Raw genomic sequence first — 21,625 nt, forward strand, 5'->3', positions numbered from 1 at the left:
TCACTTGTCATTGCCATAAGCTGTATAGTAATTCATGGCCAAACGATGAAACTTTAATTAATTATTTCTCTGTAAATAGACGGTTAATCAATCTGAAACTTCACAGATGTATTCAAAAATAGTTAAAGAAGTTATAATAAAAATTTCAGCTTTTTAGCATGGATTTCGTTTCACGCTAAAACCACCTTAAATTTTTTAAAAGTACAAACTCAGAATCCAGATGCCGAAGAAACTGAAGAGAGTGACGAAAATGACTAAAAGTAGTTTCTAATAAAATATTGTTTGATTAATTTATTCTTGTTCAATAATATGCATAATATTATATGTTAATAAATAAATTATTTTAATGATAATATCTGGAGTTACTGTTTTGCATTTGTTTTGGTGAGATTGACTTGACCTTCACGTCGTTCGCTGCAGCGCGTACGTAGCCGGCCAGGCACATTTTTGGGCAGCGTCAAAATTACCGCTTGGATTTTAAAACATTCATAATTTTTGAACTATTAATCCAATTGATCTAAAACCTTCCAGAAAACTTCTTTGAACCTTAATGAACAACTTTCTCACTGAAAGCTTTCCGTAGGTTAAAATTCGTTCGCTAAACGAGGCGCTTGAAGGTTAAAATTCATGATTTTTGCATTGCCCCAAAAAAAAAAATTAATAACTTTTTTGTTTATTACAATATTCTCGTTTTTCTTTCTTAGATAGTTTCAGAAGACTTAAACACGTACTTTGTATTGGGGAAATCGGGAAATGATGAAAATTGGCTAAATTAGCGCGAGTTGAAGTGAAAAAAGATTGGAATTTTTCGTTTTCAAAAAATCCACTTTTTACCAATTATCTCAAAAACTAAAAAACCTATAAATTTTTGCAAGAGGAAAAAAAGATGCGCCTTGAAATTCTCTACAAGTATCAGTCCTTAAAATTGAAATTAGAAAGATTTTTAAATTGACACTCAGGACAATACTTCTCAGGCTGAATCCGGCCGTGTGCCCTTTTGGTCGCCAGCGGTTCAATTGTATTTTTTTTTGTTTTAAAGTTCATGTCCTTTGTTGAAAATTTAAAAATATTTTGTTGAAAATTCTACTGAAAATTAATTTTTTTTATTAAAAAATTTAAGTTTCATTTTTTCTTGAAAATTATTTTTTTCCAAAAATTGAAGCATTTTGTTAAAAATTTATTTTTTTTTTTAGAAAATTAATCTTCCTTGTAAATTTATTTTTTGGTTGAAAATTATTTTCTTTGGTTAGAAATTTAACCTTTTTATTGGAATTTTTTTAAATTCAGGTATTTTGTTGAATTTTTTTGGTACAAAATTCATCTTTTTGAATATTTAACTGTTTCGTTTAAAATTTCACTATCTGGTTAAAAAGTGATAATTCTGTTGTTGAAGATTCATAATTTTAGTTCAAAATGTAATATTTTTGTTTTAAAATTCGTGTCCTTTGTTAAAAATGTATCTGTTTTGTTGAAAATTCTTCTTTTTTCATTGAAATTTTTTTTATTGAAAATTTAAGTAAGTATTCCATTCTTTTGTTGAAAACCCATATTTTTTATTTGTAAAAAGTGAACTATTTGGTTCAAAATTCATGTATTTTTCTCAAAGTTCATATTTTTTGGAATAAAATCAACCTTGCGTGATTAATAGCTCAATTGCTTAATAGCTATGTTATTTTAAGTAAAAAATTAATCTTTTTTAGTTGCAAATTAAATAATTTGGAATAATTAAACGGTAATTATTGACCCTTTTGAGACAAATAGGTTAAAATTAAATGAAGAAGTAGAACGAGAAGAATTTCACTTTTTTAATAAATCGAAATTATTTGGTACATGCTCATTGAATTTGGGCGAACGTAGATACGGTCATATTTTTATCTTGAATGACGCAAGGTAAAATAGATTAATTGTGTAAATGATTCAAATTTTTCCTTATGAAGCAATAATTTATAAATAAGTGATTCTTCGTGTAGCGGAGAATATGAGCATCAATATTTGATATTTTTCACAATATTAGATAAGAAAAAGAACACTTTTTCAAGTGTTATTTTCTATAAAAAATAGAACGCTTAATTTTAATAGGTGTTAGTTTCGATAAAATTGGATTAAAAAAAAAGAAAGAAGAATGAGACCATGTCATAATTTGTAGGCAACCTGCGGAACTGAATTTTGAAGATTTTCAAGGAAAATTTTGCAAGTTTTCAAGATAAAAAATTTGTAGGAAAATTTAAATAATTTGAAAAAATAGTTAGAAGTGTTTAAGAAACTGGAAAATAATTAAATTTTTGGAAAGATATATATTACAGGTGATTCTTATACTTCAACAATTAATTTTTAAATAATATTTAAAAATATTAGAACAGATTTCTGAAGTTTGGAAAAGAGAAAAATAATCATTTTTTTTATTTAGCTTTTTGAAGATTAAAAAAAGCAACTTCTAAAGTTTTTTGAAAGGTTTCAAAACAATACAAAGTTTTTCTTAATATTTCACAGAAAAGTTAAAAAAAATTCTATTTTGATAAACTAATTTTAAGCAAAAAAATTTTAATTAAAAAAAAAATCAAATGATTTCCTGAAATTTTGAAAAAGAATTTCGATGATTTTAAATGAGGTATATTGGAAATGATTCTTTATATTGAAAAATTATTTTATGAAAATATTTTAAAAAATTTAAAAACATTGCAAGAGATTTCTGAAGTTTTACAAAAATAAAAAATTATTTTAAACTCAACATGATTTCAACAAATTAAGAAAAAAGTAGATCTTTGAACAAAAAACTTAAAAGATTAAAATTTTTTTTAAAGGCTTAAAAATATTATATAAATGTTCTTACTCTTTCTGTTAATATTTAAAATAATTTTTCATTTCACAACATTTATTTTTAAGAAAATGGTTTAAAAATTTATAAAACATTCCATAAGATTTCCAAAATTTTCAAAAAAGTATCGGAAAGATTTTTCGGAAATTTTTAAAAAGTTTTAGAAAATATTCGAATCATGTAAAAACATGTAAAAGTTTCTAAACTAAATTTATAATAAATTAAATTTGAAAGGATTAAAAAAAACTTTAAATAAAGTGTACATTTTTTAAGTTTCGAAATACAATTTTGAAGTTTTTGCAAGATTTTGAAAAGTTTCAAAATAATAAACAACTTTTCTAGGTTCCTTGGAATATTTAAAGTTATTCTTGATTATTTTTAATTAGTTTTACAAGAATATTTTTCAAAATTTCAAAAATTTTCAAATACTCACTCGCAAGATATATTTTGGTAGATACTTAATCGTATTGGTAAAAAATTTATAAATATGTTTGAGCATTAAATTTTTAGTGGGACACTCATTGTGTTTAGTTAAAAAATTTAACTTTTAAAAAAAAATTGTCATTTTAGAAAATATTAAATCTTTTTTGGCTGAAAAGCTGCCTTTTTAAATTGAAAATTCAACTATTTCGTTGAAAATTTGCGTATTTGGTTATAAAATCGATTTTTGGTAAAAAATGATATTTTTCTTTGCAACTGAATCTTCTTGTTTAAAAATGTTTCTTTTTGGGTAAAAATTCATGTATTCCAGTTTAAACATTCATCATTTTAGTTGAAAATTCATCTTTTAGGTTGGGAATAAAATTACTTGGTTTAAAATAAAACTATTTTGTTAAAAATTAATTTTTTGGGCAGAGATTTAACATTCCAATTTAAAATTAATTTCTTTGGCTGAATTATGAGTCATTTTATAGAAATATTCTTTTTTCTTTGGATAAATCGAAATTTTTTTTGCCGAAAATGGATCTATTTTGTTGAAAATCTTTTTTTTTTTTATTCAAAATTATATATATATTTTGTTAAATTTAAATATAACTATTATTTTATTTGAATATTCCATAATTTTAGTTTGCAAAATCATCTCTTTGATCGAATATTAATTTTTAAATTAAAAATACAATTATTCAATTTTTGGTTGAAAAATGATCTTTTTTAGTTGAAAATTCGTCTTTTCAGTTGGCCATTGATTTTTTGAAAAACGTAATTGTTTCAGTTTTGCTTGACAATTTGTCTTTTTTAGTAAAAAATATTTTTTTTTTTGAAATTCAATCTTCTTTAATTGAAAATGAACATATTTCGTTAAAAATTCATGTATTTTGTTGAAAAGTTGAATTTTTTAGAAGGGAAATAATCTCTTTGGTTGAAAATTGATCTTTTTGTTTTGAAAATTAATGTAATTGTTTAAATATTAATCTTTTTGGTTGAAAATTTAACTCTTGTTAAAAATTATTATTTTTGACTCGAAGATTCATCATGTTTAATAAAAATTAATTTTTTGCTTGAAAAATGAGTTATTTGATTCAAAACTTTTTTTTCTTTGGTTGAATTTAAACATTTTTTAAACTGTTGTTATTATTTCAGTTGAATATTCCATAAATTCATTTGAAAATTCATGTCACTGGTTGAACTTTCATTTTTTGACTACTAAAGTAATAATTCAATTTTTGGTTTAAAAATTATCTTTTTTAGTGAAAAATTCGTCTTTTTTGGTTGGAAAATGATGTTTTGAAGTTAAAACGTAATTACATCATGTTTGCTTGATAATTGATCTTTTTTAGTAAAAATTCATTTTTTTCGGTTGCAAATTCGACAATTTTAGTTGAAGATTCATTGTTTTACTTTAAAAATCCTCTTTTTGGTTTAGAATTCTTATATTCCAATTGAAAATTCATAATTTATGTTAAAATTCATCAGTTAGGTTGAAAATTAATGTTTTTAACTAAAAATGTAACTATTCCATTTTCTGTTTAAAAAATTCTTTTTTCTTAGTTAAAAATTCAACTTTTTGGTTACATATTTGTTTTCTCTAATTGAAAGTTCAAGTGTTTTGTTGAAAAATAGTATTTTTTGGTAAAAAACAGAAAAATAATATATTTTTTTTTAATTTAGCTGTTTGCGATTTTATAACAAAAAAATAGCAACTTTTAAAGTAGTTTCGAAGGTTTCAAAACAATACAAAGTTTTTCTTAAGATTTCGGAAAAGAATGTCAAAGATTTAAAATGATGGTTATTAAAAGTGATTCTTTATATTGAAAAATTAATTTTAAGAGATTCATAATTTTAAGAGAGATTCATTATTTATGTTAAACATTCATCAGTTAGTTGAAAATGAATGTTTTTAACTAAAAATGTAACTTCCAGTTTCTGTTTAAAATGATCTTTTTTTAGTTTAAAATTCAACTGTCTTGTTGCATATTTGTCTTCTCTAATTGAAAATTCAAGTATTTTGTTGAAAATAGTAATTTTTGATAGAAAATCAATCATTTTGTTCGAGAATTAATTTAATTGTTTAAAAATTCATTTTTTTGGTTTAAAATTCAACTGTTCTAGTTGAAAATTCATAATTTTATTTTAAAAATAATTGATTTAGAAATTCTTTTATATTAAAGGCTGTTTAGAATGAACGTCATAATTTAAAAGAAATGTTTGCATTTTGCGGCAAATATGAATATGATACTTTAATAAATTCACCCGGAAATTTGAAAGACTTGACCGGAAAATGACCGGGAATTTGAAATCGCCCGCTGAATCGCCACCCTGAAAACAAAAATTTGTTTTTCGGTCTCTTTTTTGTATGTCGCCTAGTTCGATCGGAAAACGAATTTTTTTATTTAAAAAAAAGCGTCATCACCACCAAAACAAAGACTATACTTCTTATCAATTTTTTTAAAATTTCTCAGTCACCGTTTACGAAATCTATCTAGAAGAAATGAAGATCCTCATTAGAACTCTACTCCTTACAATCGCAGTTTTCATTAATTTTCGTGTTAAGTGACAGAAATCTGTGCAGAATTTAACTGCGAACGAACCCAACTGTTTAATTCGAGAGCCAGTGGCACAGTTGGGACTGTAGCATCTTTACTCATGCAGAAATGGGACACTCCCGACTGTGCACTTCCAAAATTTCAATGGGCACAGTTTCGAGTCTCCCATTTTTGCGCATGGACTTGTAAGCTGAAAATCAGATCGTATTTTTTTTTTAATATGCACAGTTGGGATTGTACCATTTTTTCATCTGCACATCTGGAGTGTCCCATTTTTGCAGATGGACTTGCAAGCATAAAATCTGAACTACCTGTGCAGGTATCAATTTCAACGTTCACAGTTCTTCCGTCCAGAGATTTCCGTCACTTTCCACGAAAATTAATGAAAACTGCGATTGTAAGGAGTAGTGTCCTAATCAGGTTCCTCATTTCTTCTAGATAGGTTTCGGAAACGGTGACTGAGAACTTTGGAAAATGTACACTGCTTTTTATACCAAGCACTGGCTGATTATTCAACCTAGTGATAAGCCCGCACACCTTCAGCGCTATTAAAAGTGATAGTGTGTGTGTGTGTGTGTGTGTGTGTGTGTGTGTGTGTGTGTGCTACGTGTGGAGACAGTGGAATATGTGGCTTTGAATCCGGGACATACTTAGACAAATCAAACATAGACAATGCCATCTGTTCTCATTTTCGAATAAGTTATCAGGGCCACGCTTTATCCAGAGTGTCTGTCCTAATTAGAAAACTTGGAAAGTTTGTAAATTCCCAGAAATTTTGTTGAGAGCGTGCTTAATTTAAAAAAAAAATGGAATATAAAATTGAATAAATTTAATAATACTTTCCCTTAGTAATACTTTACATTACATATTAATACACATATAATTAATATAATTGATTTATTATTATTTAATTTATTTATTTTTATTTTGTGGTAATTTAATTTATTAATATAATTAATATACATATTATATTAAGCTTTAGTAATACTTTTCATTGTAAAACTAGCGGTTTAATACTTATTGAATTATTTGGTTGAAAATTGATTATTTTTAGTTGAAAATTCATGTATTTTTATGAAATTTCGTTCTTTTTGTAAAAAAAATTAATCTTCTTGGCTGAAAATTCATCTTTTTTCTCAAAATTAAACAGTTTGTTTGCAATGTTTTCTCTCTCTTGGCTGGAAATTTTTTTATCGACTGGAAAAAACTTAGTTGAGAGCGTGTCTAATTTAGAAAAAAATGGAATATAAAATTGAATGCCTTTAGTAATACTTTATATTACACATTATAATATATATATTATTAATTTAATTGATTAATGTAATTAATACGCGCATATTATAATATAGTTTATTAATACTTTCCATTGTAAAACTAGCCGTTTAATACTTATTAAAATATTTGGTTAAAAATTTATTTTTTGTTGAAAATTGATCATTTTTAGTTGAAAATTCATGTATTTTTATGAAAATTCGTCCTTTTTGGTAAAAAAAGTAATACTTTATATTACACATCATAATATACATATTTTTAATATAATATAATTAATTATCATTTTATTTCTATATTTCTTTATTTTCATTAATTTATTTTGTTATCAATTTAATTTATTAATATAATTAATACACACACACACACACACACACATATATATATATATATATATATATAATATACTTTAGGAATACTTTCCATCGTAAAACTAGCGGTTTAATAATATCAAATTATTTAGTTGAACATCTATTATTGGTTGAAAATTGATCATTTTTAGTTAAAAATTCAAGTGTCTGGTTGAAAATTAATGTATTTTTATGAAAATTCGTTCTTTTTGGTAAAAAAATTAATCTTCTTCGCTAAAGATTGATCTTTTTTCTGAAAATTAAACTGTTGCAACATTTTCTCTTGTCTGGAAAAAATGTTGTTGAGAGCGTACTTAATTTAGAAAAAACTGAAATATAAAATTGAATAACTTCAGTAATACTTTATATTACACATAATATACATATTAATATAATATAATTAATTTATTACTATTTTATTTCTTTATTTATTAATTTTTATTTCTATTAATTTATTTTGTTATTAATTTAATATAATGTATTAATATAATTAATATTGATATTATAATATACTTTAGTAATACTTTCCATTATAAAAACTAGCGGTTTAATATCTATTAAATTCATATTTTTTCTGAAATTAAACAGTTTGTTTGCAACAATTTCTCTCTCCTGACTGGAAAAACTTTGTTGAGAGCGTGCTTATTTAAAAAAAAAATGAAATATAAAATTGAATAACTTTAGTAATACTTTATATTACACATTATAATATACATATTAATATAATATAAATAATGTATTAATATTTAATTTCTTTATTTTTATTAATTTAATTTAATTTATCAATATAAATAATATACATATTATAATATGTTAAAAATTCATTGTTTTTAGTTGAAAATTCATGTATTTTGATGACCATTCGTTCTTTTTGGCAAAAAAATTAATCTTTTTGGCTGATAATTCATCTTCTATCTGAAAATCAAACAGTTTGTTTGCAACGTTTTCTCTCTTTTGACTGGAAAATCCTTCTTCGTTGAAAATTCAAGCCATATTGAAAATTTCTCCTTTTTACTTATGTTCTTGCATCAAGTAATATATTTTTCGTTCGGAATTCATCTGTTTTGAAATTACTGTTTTATTTCTTGGTTAAAAGTTAAACTTTTTTGTTAAAAATTAATTTTTTTTCGGTTTCATAATTTTAGTTAAAAATTAATTTCTTTCGTAGAACATTATTTTTTTTAACTGAAAATTTAACTATCAGAGTTTAGTTTGAAAATTTATATTTTTAATTAAAAATTCATCATATTGTTGAAAATTTAAACAATTTTTTCGAAAATTACTTTTTTTTGTGTATATTTTGGTATATTTAATTTTTCAATTTTTGGTTAATAAATGATCTTCTTTAGCTGAAAATGAATCACTGTGTTTGAAAATGTTTTTTTTTTCAATTAACTTTTTTGGTTAAAAATTATTATTTTTGCTTAAACTGAAAATTTTGTTTCAAAGTTATCTTTTTTAGTGCAAAATGTATCTATTTTGTTGAAAATTCGTACTTTTTGGTAGAAATTAAACTACTTGTTTGAAAATTCATTTTTTTTTGATAAAATTCAACTATTTTGTGAGAATTTTTTCTTGTTCAGTTAAAATTAAACTATATTCAAGTCGAAATTAACTATTTTGTTGACTTTTTTAAACTCAAATTGTAACTACTATTCCAATTGAATATTCCATAATTTTAGTTCAAAATTAATTTATTCCGTAGAACATTGATTTTTTAAACTTAAAATTTAACTATTCGATTTTTGCTTGGCAATTTATCTTTTTTTGGTTTAAAATTCATCACATTTTTGGTTGAAAATTTACTTTCGTTTGAAAATTGATGTATTTTGATGAAAATTCGTTCTTTTTGGTAAAAATAATACTTTTGGCTAAAATGATCTTCTTTTATTTGAAAATTAAACAGTTTGTTTGCAACGTTTTCTCTCTTTTGACTGGAAAATCCTTCTTGGTTGAAAATTCAAGTCATATTAAAAATGTGTCCTTTTTACTTATGTTCATGTATCAAATAATATATTTTTCGTTCGGAATTAATCTTTTTTGAAATGAAAATTTGAATTCTTGGTTAAAAGTTAAACTTTTTTGATAAAAATTAATTTTGTTGTTGTTGAAGATTCATCATTTTAGTTCAAAATTAATTTCTTTCATAAAACATTATTTTTTGAAACTGCAAATTAAACTATCCGAATGTTGCGTTGAAATTTATCTTTTTAGTTGAAAATTCATCACATTGTTTAAAATTTGAACTATTTTTTCGATAATTACTTTTTTTGTTTTTGAAAATAATTTTTTTTATCTGAAAATGTGCTTATTTTTAATTGAATATACCATCATTATAGTTAAAGTTCATTTCTGGTTTAAATTATTTGTTTAAACTAAATATTTAACTTTTAAATCAATTTGTTTAAAAATGTATTTTTTTCAATCGCCTCTTTAGGTAAAAAATGATTATTTATGTTTAAACTGATAATTATTCAATTTTTGATTCAAACTTGATCTTTTTTACTTAAAAATGTATCTATTTTCTGGAAAATTCTTATTTTTTGGTATAAATTAATCTTCTTGTTTGAAGACTAATATTTTTTATTTAAAATTCAACTTCTTTGTAAAAGATTTGTCTTGTTTAGTTAAAATTAAACTATTTTATTGAAAAATAATATTCTTTGGTAGAAAATTAATCTTTTTGTATGCAAATTCAAATTTTTGTCTGGAAATTAAACATTTTATTTGCAACGTTTTCCGTTGTTTTTTTTTCTCGTCTTTTTTTAGTTAAGTTCATGTATAAAATACTATATTTGTAGTTCAGAATTAATCTTTTGTGGAAAAGATTTAATTTCTTGTTTGAAATTTAAACTTTTCTGTCAAAAATTAATTTTTTTCGGTTGAAGATTCATAATTTAAATTGAAAATTCATCTTTTTGGTTGAAAAATTAGCTATTTCGTTGAAAATTGTTTTTTTCTTTGGTTGAAAATTAATTTTTTAAATGAAAATTGAACTATTTCAGTCAAAACTTTAACTATTTTGTTGACTTTTTTAACTCGAACTGTAACAACTATTCTAATTCCATCATTTTAATAGAAAATTAATTTCTTTCGTACAACATTAATTCTTTAAACTGAAAATTTGACCATTTGATTTTAGCTTGTCAATTTATATTTTTTAGTTAAAATTCATCACATTGTTTGAAACTTGAACTATTTTTTCTAAAAATACTGTTTTCTTAATGAAAATTCTTCTTTTTTGTGGAAATTAATTTTCTTGGTTGAAAATTAACCTTTTTAGTTAAAAATTCAATTATTCTAGTTAAAGATTTATTATTGTAGTTTAAAATTCATCACTTTGTTTAAAAATGTGTTTTTTTTTAAAAACCTTTTTGGTTAAAAATGATGATCTCTGTTTGAAAATTCATATTATTTCTTAAAAATTTGAGTACTCCAGTTGAAGATTCATTATTTTAGTTGAAAATAGATAATTCTTGGGAAACATTTTATTAAATTTTTTTTTTAATAAAAAATTTAATTAATTAAACATTTTGGTTTGAAAGCCTCTACATATATTTTTAAATGATTCGAATTTTTGGAAAAACTTTTTAAAAATTCTGCAAACTTAAACAAATGTCCTGAAAATGTTCCAGATTCCTTTTTGACAATTTCGGAAATGTTTTTGAATGTTTTTAAGCCCATTAAAATATTTTTTAATAAGTTTGAAAGTTCAAATTCTTAAAACGTTTCTCAGCTTTGTTCTAAATCTTTAAAACTCTACATTTTTTTAATTTGTTAAAATCATTTTAAGTTTCAAATAATTTTTGTATGTTTTCAGAATTTCGGAAATCTTTTTTAATGTTTTTAAAATCTTTTTATAGATTTTTTGAAATCTTTTCAAATTTTAAAAGATTTTGAATCTTTTTAAAATTTCTAAAATTTTCTAATGCCTTTTTAAAAAATTCAAAGTTTTCCTAATATTTTTTTAAATCCTGCAAGAATTTAAAAAAATTGTTTTAAAATCTTCCAGATTATTTTTGAACATATTTTAAAATCGTCAAAGCTTAAAATTAATGTTGGAAAATAAAATTGATGGCGCAGAAAATTCATTAAAAAGTGTTTTATGTATAAATTTAACTATTTATTTAAACAATTTGGAGTGCAAATTATCTTAGCTCAATAAAATTCGCAAGTGATTCCTGTTTTTTTATCTCATATTGTAAAAAAAAGTTTCGACGCTTAAGTTCTTAGCGACACAGAAAATAACCCATTTATAAGTTTAGTACATCAAAATAGATGATTAGAATTATTTACTTATTTAATCTATTTTACCTTGCGTCGTTCAAGATAAAGATACGACCGTATCTATGTTCACCCAAATTCAGTGAGCGTGTATCAAATAATTTCGATTTATTACAAAATTAGACTTTTTCTCGTTCTACGTGTTTATTTAATTTAAATTTATGTATATACAAAACTCGAAAACTTGAAAAATTAAATTTTCATTATTTAACTAACTTTCTTATTAAAAAATATATCTCAATAATGCTTATAACTAATTCTATTCTTCACGTTTCACTGAATTTTGAACAAAATACTGGACTTTGCAACCAAATTGTTAAAATTTCAACGGAGAAAGATCAATTTTTAACTTAAAATAGAGTAGTTACATTCTCATTTTTAAATGTTAATTTTCAGTCAATAAAAATTAATTTTGAAGCAAATAAATAAATTTTCAACCAGTTAGTGGAATTTTTAACTAAAAAGGATAAATTTTAATCACGAAACGGAATTAATTTTTGACTAAAAGATCAATTTTGAACTAAAATAATGAATAATTTAAAAAAATTTAACCGGCTAGTTAAATTTTCAAGAGAAAATATTAGATTAAAACCAAAAAAATACCATTTTTCAACAAAATACCTGAATTTTTAACTGAAAAAGATAAATTATCAATAAAGAATGAAATTGTGGTATTTTCAGTTTAAAAAATTAAGTTTTAATACATAATTAAAAAAAAAGTTTGAACTTATAACTTAAGAAATAGATTTTCAACTGAAAAGACAAATTTTCAATTAAAAAATACATTAATTTTCCACCAAATAGTTGAATTTTCAACAAACAAAAAAATTAATTGTCAATAAAAAAATTTTTTTAACATAATAGTTAAATTTTTAACCAAAAACATGAATTTTCCACAAATAAGATCAATTTTGAATTAAAATGATGAATCTTGAACAAAACAAAAAGTGTATTTTTAACTGGATAGTTTAATTTTCAACCATTTTGTTGAATTTGCAATGAAAAAGATTATTTTATCTACCAAAAAGACCATTTTTCTATAAAATACCTGAATTTTTAAGTGAAAAATTTAAGGTTTCAGCGAAGAATAGAATTTTCAATCAAAAAAATTTTTTCAACCAAAATTTTAAAATTTTAACAAAGGACATGATTTTGAGAACCAATAACGTAAATTATGAATTAAAATGATGAATCTTCAATAAAAAAAATGAATTTTTAAACAGATACTTAAAATTTCAACCATATTGTTGAATTTTCTACCAAAAAAGACAATTTTTGCACAAAATATCTTAATTTTTAAATAAAAAATATAAGGTTTCATCGAAAAATAAAGTGGTTATATTTTCAGTTAAAAAGGTAATTTTTGATAAGTAAACAAAAATTCAACAAAAAGCCTAAATTTTCACCAAAGGACATGAATTTTAAAACTAAAAGAGTAAATTATGAACTAAAATGATGAATCTTGAATAAAAAAGTGAATTTTTAACCAGATGGTTAAATTTTCGATTATATATTTGAATTTTCAACCAAAGCGATTATTTTTCTACCAGAAAAGAAAAATTTTCAAACAACTACTTGAATTTTTAATAATAACAAGATGATGGATTAAAGAAAGCGGAATAGTAAAATGTTCTATTAAAAAATGAATTTTCAAAAGAAAAGAAGAATTTTCAATATAATAGTTAAATTCTGATTCAAAAACATGATTTTTTAGCCAAAATCATCAATTTTAAACTAAAATGATTAATCTTAAACCAAAAAAATTTAATTTTCAACTATATAATTAAATTTTCAACAAAATACCTGATTTTTGAATAAAAAAGTTACAGTTTCAACAAATAATTGAAGTTAAATGTTTAACTAAAGGATGAATTTAAAAAAAAACAAGTAATTTACATAAGTTATCTAAATAGTTTTCAATAATTAATTTTGAGTTGAAATTTCGTGTATTTTGTTGAAAATTCAACTGTATGGTGAAAAATTGATCCGATTTGTGGAACATTCAAAAGTTTTGTTGAAAAGTATTATTTTTTTTGTTTGAAAAATCAAATGTTCCTTTGAAAACGTTCTTTTTTTGTGAAATTTTGACGGTTTCATTTTTGGTCAAATTAGTCCTTCTTAGTTTGAAATTTATCTTTCTTTCTTGAAAATTGAACTACTTGGTTTTAAAATTGAACTCATCTTTGCGAAATCCTTTTTCTTATATTCACCTCTTTGGTACAAAATTTAACTATTTTGTTAATAATTGTTTTTCGTTTTTTTAAATTAATTTTTGTATCTGAAAATTTAAAATTTTTCATTTATTGTTGAAAATTTACCATTAATAAGTTGAAAACTTAATTTGTTTGATAATAATTTGTCTGTTTTCTTAGAAAATTTATCTTCTTGCTTGCATATTCAACATTTTATTTGAAAATTTCTGTAGTTTTTCGAAAATTTATTATATTTCGAATTGAAATTTTATTAAAAAATCAATAATTTCAATTTAAAATGTCTCTATTCCATTTCTGGTTTGAAATGTATCTTTTAGTTGAAAATTAGACTAATTTTGAAAATGTGTATATTTGTAAAAATTCATCTTTTTGGTTAAAAATTTGATCTTTTTCTTGAAAATTTGTTAATTTTCCTTTAACAATTAAATTTTTTAACTGATAATTTAAACATTTCATTTTGTGTTAAAATCTATATTTTTTTGTTAAAAAATTCAATAGTTAGTTGAAAATTCATATATTTTCTTAAAAATCCATCTTCTTGGTTAAAAATTTATCTTTTCGGTTAAAAATGCACGTGTTTTGTTAAAAATTGTTTTTCTTTTATTTTTTTGTAGAAAATTCATCTTTTCTGTTAAAAATTAAACTATTTTGTTGACTTTTTAAATGTATTTGCTTCAAAATTCATCTTTTTAGGTAGAAAATTAATTTTTTTGATTGAAAATTTATCTTTTTGGTTGCAAAGTTATTGCTTCGGTTGAAAATTTAGTCATTTTGATGAAAATTTATACATTTTGTTGAAAATTCTTTTTTTTTCTGTAAACAATTATTCTTCTTGGTGAATAATTCATCTTCTTGTTTAAAAATTCATTTTTCATTGGTTGCAAATTTAACTGTTTTGTTGAGAATCAATTTTTTGTTTGTTGAAAAGTAATATTTGAAACTGATAATATAATGATTCCATTTCTGGTAGAAAAATAATCTTCTTACTTGAAAAATAATTTTTTTTTGTAGGAAGCTCAGTTTATTGGTTGCAAATTTAACCTTTTTATTGAATAAAATGTTTATTGAGAATTTTTTGAAAATTAATCTTCGGGATGAAGTTTGTTTTTATTTTATGTGTTAAAAAATCTACTACCTGTTTAAAAATTAATTTTGTTGTTGAAGATTCGACCATTCCATTTTGTATTAAAATTATCTTTTTACTTAAAAATTCCACTATTTGGTTGAAAATACGTCTTGTTTTGGTAGACATTTATTATTCTTGGTTAAAAATAATTTATTTAATAATTTAAAATGTATCTATTCCACTTTTGGTTTAAAATACATCTTTTTTAGTTGAAAATTCTACTAATCAGCTGAAAATGTATTATATTGTTGAAAATTTAATTCTTTGGTTAAAATTTTGACCTTTTGTTGCGAATTTGTTTTTGTTTTTCTTTAAAAATTAATAATTTAACCATTCTATTTTGTATTAAAAGCCATCTTTTTTTTTGTTAAAAATTTAATTGTTGATGGAAAATTCATGTATTTTCTTCATGATTCATCTTTTTAGGTAGAAAATTAATATTTTCGATTAAAAAATTATCTTTCTGGTTGAAAATTATTTTCTTTACTGGAAAATTGATCCATTTTGATAAAATTTATATATTTAGTTGAAAAAAATTTTTTCATTAGAAAATTAATCTTTCTAGTGAATAATTTATCTTCCTAGTTAAAAATTATTTTCTTCGGTTGAAAATTGTACTCTTCTGTTAAAAATCGCCCTTTTCTTCGTTTGTTAAAAAGTAATCTTTTAAACTGAAAATTCAATTTCTGGTAGAAAATTAATCTTCTTACTAGAAACATAATCTTTTTTTTGTAGAAAATTCAGTTTATTGGTTGACAATTAAACCTTTTTTTTTGACATTTTTTTTTGTTTGAAAATTAATCTTCAGGTTAAAATGTTTGTATTTTATTGGTTGAAATTTAATTTAAAAACCTCTTTAAAAATTAATTTTGCTGTTTTATTTAAAAATCAGTTTTTTCAACTGATAATTTAACCATTCGATTTTGTGTTAAAATTTATCTCTTTTAGTTGAAAATTTCACTGTTTGGTTGAAAATACATTTTGTTTGGTAGAGATTTATCCTTTTTGGTTGAAAATAATTGATTTAAAATGTGTCTATTCCATTTTTAGTTTAAAATGTATCTATTTTAGTTGAAAATTCTACTAATTAGCTGAAAATATGGTATATTGTTGAAACTTAATTTCTTGTGTTAAAAATTTGATCTTTTTGTTGCGAAATTATTTTTTTTTTATTAAAAATTAATTTTCTTAATTTATAATTGAACCATTCCATTTTATATTAAAATCCATCCTTTTCTGTTCGAAATTCAATTGTTGGTTGATGATTCGGTATTTTTTTAAAATTCATCTTCTTGGGTAAAAAATTAATCTTCTTGCTTAAAAATTTATCTTTTTGGTTAAAAATTTAAATATTTTGTTAAATTTTTTTTTACAGAATTGATCTTTTTTGTTAAAAATTCCACAAAATAGTTGAATTTTGTTTATTCATTGAAAATTAATTGTTAATAAGTAAAAAATTAACTATTCTATTCTTTTCGAAAATCCATATTTTTTTGTTATAAATTGAATAATTGGTTGAAAATTTATGTATTTTCTTCATGATTCATCATTTAGGTAAAAAATTAAAATTTTCGATTAAAAAATGATCTTTCTGGTTGAAAATTATTTTCTTTGCTTGAAAATTTATCCATTTTGATAAAATTAATGTATTTTGTTGAAAAAATGTGTTTTTGGTAGAAAATTAATCTTTATGGTGAATAATTCATCTTTATGGTTAAAAATTAATTTCTTTGGTTGAAAATTATATAATTATTCCATTTCTGATAGAAAATTAATCCTCTTACTTGAAAAATAATCTCTTTTGTAGAAAAATCAGTTCATTGATTGACAATAACCTTTTTATTAAAAAAATGTTTGAAACTTAACTTTCAGGTTGAATTTTTTTCTTTTTTATTGGTTGAAAATTGAAGTACCTTCTAAAAGTTAATTTTGTTCTTTTCTTGAAAAATCCAATTTTTCAACTGATCATTTAACCATTCGATTTTGTGTTAAAATTGATTTTTTTTTAGTTAAAAATACTACAATTTGGTTGAAAATACATTTTGTTTAGTAGACATTTATCCTTCTTGATTTAAAATTATTTATTTATTTATTTAAAATGTATCTATTCCATTTTTGGTTTAAAATGTTTTTTTTTTCAGTTGAAAATTTTATTAATTAGCTGAAAATGTGTTGTATTGTTGAAAATTGATTTTTTTGGTTAAAAATTTGACCTTTTTGTTGCGAGTTTGTTTATTTTTCTTTAAAAATTAGTTTAAAAAATTTTTAATTTAACCAAACCATTTTGTGCTAAAATTCATCTTTTTTTTCTTAAAAATTGAATTTTTGGTTGATAATTCATGTATTTTTTTTAGATTCATCTTCTTGGATATAAAATTAATCTTCTTGTTTGAAAATTTATCTTTTCCGTTAAAATGCAGGTATTTTGTTCAATTTTCTTTTGTAGAAAATTGATCTTTTTTGTTAAAAATTCAACTATTTTGTTGAATTTTTATATTCATTGAAAATTAATTCTTTTTAATTAAAAAACTAACTATTCTATTTTTTCAAAAATCTATTTCTTTTTTGTTATAAATTCAATAGTTGGTTGAAAATTCATGTATTTTCTGCATGATTCATCTTTTTAAGTGAAAGATTAATATTTTTGATTAAAAAATTATCTTTCTGGTTGAAAATTATTTTCTTTGCTTTAAAATTTATCCATTTTGATAAAATGTATATATTTTATTGAAACAAAATTTTTTTAGTAGAAAATTAATCTTCTTAGTGAATAATTTATCTTCTTAATTAAAAATTATTTTCTTTGGTTGAATATTTAACTCTTCTTTTGAAAATTCCATTTCTGGTAGAAAATTAATTTTCTTTCTTAAAAAATAATCTTTTTTTGTAGAAAATTCAGTTCATTAGTTGACAATTAAATCTTTTTGTTGAACGTTTTTTTGGTTGAAAATTAATCTTCAGGTTCAAATGTTTGTATTTTATTGGTTGAGAATCCAACTATATTTTTAAAAATTACTGTTGCTCTTTTATTTAAAAATCAGTTTTTTCAAACTGAGAGATTTATTCTTCTTGGTTGAAAATAATTTTTTTATTTATTTAAAATGTATCTATTTCAGTTGAAACTTCAATTATTAGTTGAAAAGTAATTTATTATGTAGAAAATTCGTTTCTTTTCTTTTAATATTATTATTATCAACTTATAATTAAAAGACAAATTTCTGACAGGAAATTTCTAAATTAGGTTTTGTAGCAACCCTGATTTATCAATAATTAATATAATTCTCGACACTGCTAAATTAATTAAACTGTATTTACTTCCTGGAAATAAAATCAAGAATCCAACGACCAAATTTGGACAACCACCATAATATGATATGAAAATATCATTTAAAAATGTTCTTTTAGTGTGATTTTATAATAATAAAAATAAAATCATTTTTCTTTCCCCTTTTTTATTTTTCTCCAGAGATGTTTTTTGTTAGAAAAATTTTTATTATTTACATTAAATTTTTTGTTGGTCTTTGGACGTTTGGTTTTATTTTCAGGAACTAAAATGAATTTTTAAGCAGATACTTAAAATTTTGACCGTATTGTTGAATTTTCTACCAAAAAAGACCACTTTTGCACAAAATATCTTATTATTATTATTTTTAACATTCAGATTCCTTTTTGACAATTTCGGAAATATTTTTGAATGTTTTTAAATCCATTGAACTATTTTTTAAATACATTTTAAAATTCAAAATTCTTAAAACGTTTCTCAGTTTTGTTATAAATCTTTAAAACTCTACATTTTTTTGAATTTTTAAAAATCACTTTAAGTGACATTGATTACAATTAAGGATATTCGACAACAAGTTCAAGAAAGTATTCAATTAGCATTAAATGATAAAAAGTATTTTTTTCTTTACTTTCTTTTATAATGGAAAACCTCGAATTGTCAGGGAATTTTGTCGAGTATGTTTAATTTTTTAAAAATAAAATAAATAAATTTTCAGTCAAAAAATTAATTTTCAAAAGAATAATTGCACTTTCCACTAATTAGTTAAATTTTTAAGCAAAAAGATGAATTTCTAAAGAAAAATATATTTTTTATTTTTTTGACTTGAATTTTTTTTATTGGTAATTCAACACTGTTTGCAATTTTTTCTTTCTCTTGACTGAAAAATCTTTCTTAGTTGAAAATTTAACTCGCATTGGAAATACATTATTTTGGTTGAAGTAAACTGTTTTTGATTAAAAATAAACATCTTTTTTGATTGATATATCAACAAATAAAGTCAATGTTGTAAGAAAAATAACATTTTTCTTTCAAAATTCATATTTTTGAAAATGAAATTTTAATTAATTGGTAAAATTTTTTTATTTAATCTAATTTAAATTGGTTAAATTACAGATTATCCTATGCGAAATTCACATGAAAAATTCGAAACACACGGAAATCTGCAGTGATTATTCGACAGCAATAAAGTTCAAAATGCTCGAGAAGGCTCCATCGGTAAAAGCTGTGGTGAAAGAGGAATTATTTAACAGGTCCGATGATAATTTGCCAGCTTCCATAGAATCTTTTATCAATTTATATTTAAAAGTAAACGACTCTTCCTCATTTGGCATTCCCAACTTTGACAAAATTCTCATTTCTGACGCCCTATCAATGCCGCTGACGGCTCTCTACGCTTTGCAAAAGCTCAAGTTGTCTTCGAAAAAAAATTTGAATGTTCACATTCTCGGTGCAATTCACCGGGAAGTGGTCGAGGAAGGATTCTGGATAATTTTGAACTGGTTTCGAGGTCTGAAAAAATTAGAACTCACTTTTTTTGACTCTGATATTTCGACAAAGTCTCTCAATTACACAACCGACCTTTTGTTTCACGATCACTCATTTTTTGGCGAAAAAGGCTTCGAAGTGGCAACACACATGGCTCGATACGACAATTATTGTCGTTTAGGATCAATCGAAAAACCCCATTTTATCATCGGATATAATCTCAATGTCCACGAAATTGATTACGGATTTTCCGACTGCAGTTGGGAGGATATTATTTTGACTGTGAAGAAAATGAATGTTCCTTTTGTCATGACTTCCGGGAGTGAGGAACGAGCCAGGAAAGATCACAGAAAATTGTCCTCATTTTTGGGGAAAACAGTCGAGTTTTTCTCCTCGGCGGAAAATCCCTTTGCGAGTTTACTTCCCGAGCGGGATTTCGAGTCAGAGGGATTATCTTATCAAAATAAATTTATTACAATCTACAACGATCTTAATAAAAATTTAATTGACAAATTTCCGCCACTTGCAAATATTGAATTTGACAAAAAATTTAATTTTTCGTCGAATTTCGCAAATTTGTCATTTGGCACAACTAACGCTCAGAGTCCGATTTTCAAAGTTGAATTGGAAACAGATCGGAAAGAGGTTGGGGTTGTTGAAAATTCTGAGGTGAAAATTGAAGGTTCGATTTTGGAAACAGATAGACTTAAATTGGAGACAGAAAATTCGAAATTGGAAAGAAATTCGCCTGAATTTTTTATAGAAAATTGTAAAATTGAATTGAAAAAAACGGAGACTGAAATAGTTAATGAAAAGGAGGATTTTAGAACAGAATCTAGTCGAAGCAATGAGGAGTTATTGAAGGAGAATTTTTTATTGAAAAAAATAAATAGACTCTTGATGGAAAATGTTCGTCTGAAGGAGGAAAACGAAAGGATTAGGAATGAAAATTTGAAAATTAAAGTGGATTCTGAAAAATTGACTGCAGAAAATATTACAATTAAGGATATTCGACAACAAGTTCAAGAAAGTATTCAATTAGCATTAAATGATAGAAAGTAGTTTTTTTTTTACTTTTTTTTATAATGGAAAACCTCGAATTGTCAGGGAATTTTGTCGAGTATGTTTATTATTTTTTGTAGTAAAATATAAAATTGACTAATAATGATTCTTAATTTCTAAAAAGTAACTTTATATTACTGCATTGAAATTTTTTTGGTTTTTTTTAAATTTTTTTGACTTGAATTTTTTTTTATTGGTAATTCAACATTGTTTCCAATTTTTTCTTTCTCTTGATTGAAAAATCATTTTAGTTGAAAATTTAACTTGCGTTGAAAATACATTTTTTTTAGTTGAAATAAACTGTTTTCGATTAAAAATTAACATATTTTTCAGTTGACATATCAATAAAAAAGTGAACTTTATAAAAAAAAAAACATTTTTCGTTTAAAATTCATATTTTTGAAAATGAAAATTTAATTAATTGGTTAAAAGTTGAAATATTTTGATAAAAAGTAATTTCTTGTTTACGATATTTTAATTGAAAATTTATTTTCTTCATTGAAAAATGAGCTATTTATTTGAATTTTTTTTAAATGAATTTTTTTAAACTGAAAATGTTAATATTCCATCAATTCAATATAAAATTCATATCCCTGCTTGAACATTATTTTTTGTTAACTAAAAACTTAACTATTGCATTTTTGACTTAAAAATTATATTTTTAGTTGAAAATTCATCATTTAAGTTAAAATTTGATCGAAAATTATTGTTTTATTTTAAGATGTCTTTTAATTAAAAGGCGAATTATCAACAA

At 22.7% G+C, this 21,625-nt stretch overlaps 1 protein-coding gene across 1 annotated transcript in view; it reads left to right on the top strand.

Moving 5' to 3' along the window:
- LOC117173954 overlaps positions 1-20,897 on the top strand; it is a 34,280-nt gene extending 13,383 nt beyond the window's left edge. Inside the window, exon 3 of the mRNA XM_033362602.1 lies at positions 19,438-20,897. Within this exon, the coding sequence (XP_033218493.1) occupies positions 19,438-20,871 (1,434 nt within the window). The 3' untranslated portion in view covers positions 20,872-20,897. The remainder of the gene's footprint in view (positions 1-19,437) is intronic.
- Positions 20,898-21,625: the final 728 nt, after the last annotated feature.

The sequence above is a fragment of the Belonocnema kinseyi genome, chromosome 5 (genome assembly GCF_010883055.1).
Source record: "Belonocnema kinseyi isolate 2016_QV_RU_SX_M_011 chromosome 5, B_treatae_v1, whole genome shotgun sequence".
In the NCBI taxonomy this organism is placed as follows: domain Eukaryota; kingdom Metazoa; phylum Arthropoda; class Insecta; order Hymenoptera; family Cynipidae; genus Belonocnema; species Belonocnema kinseyi.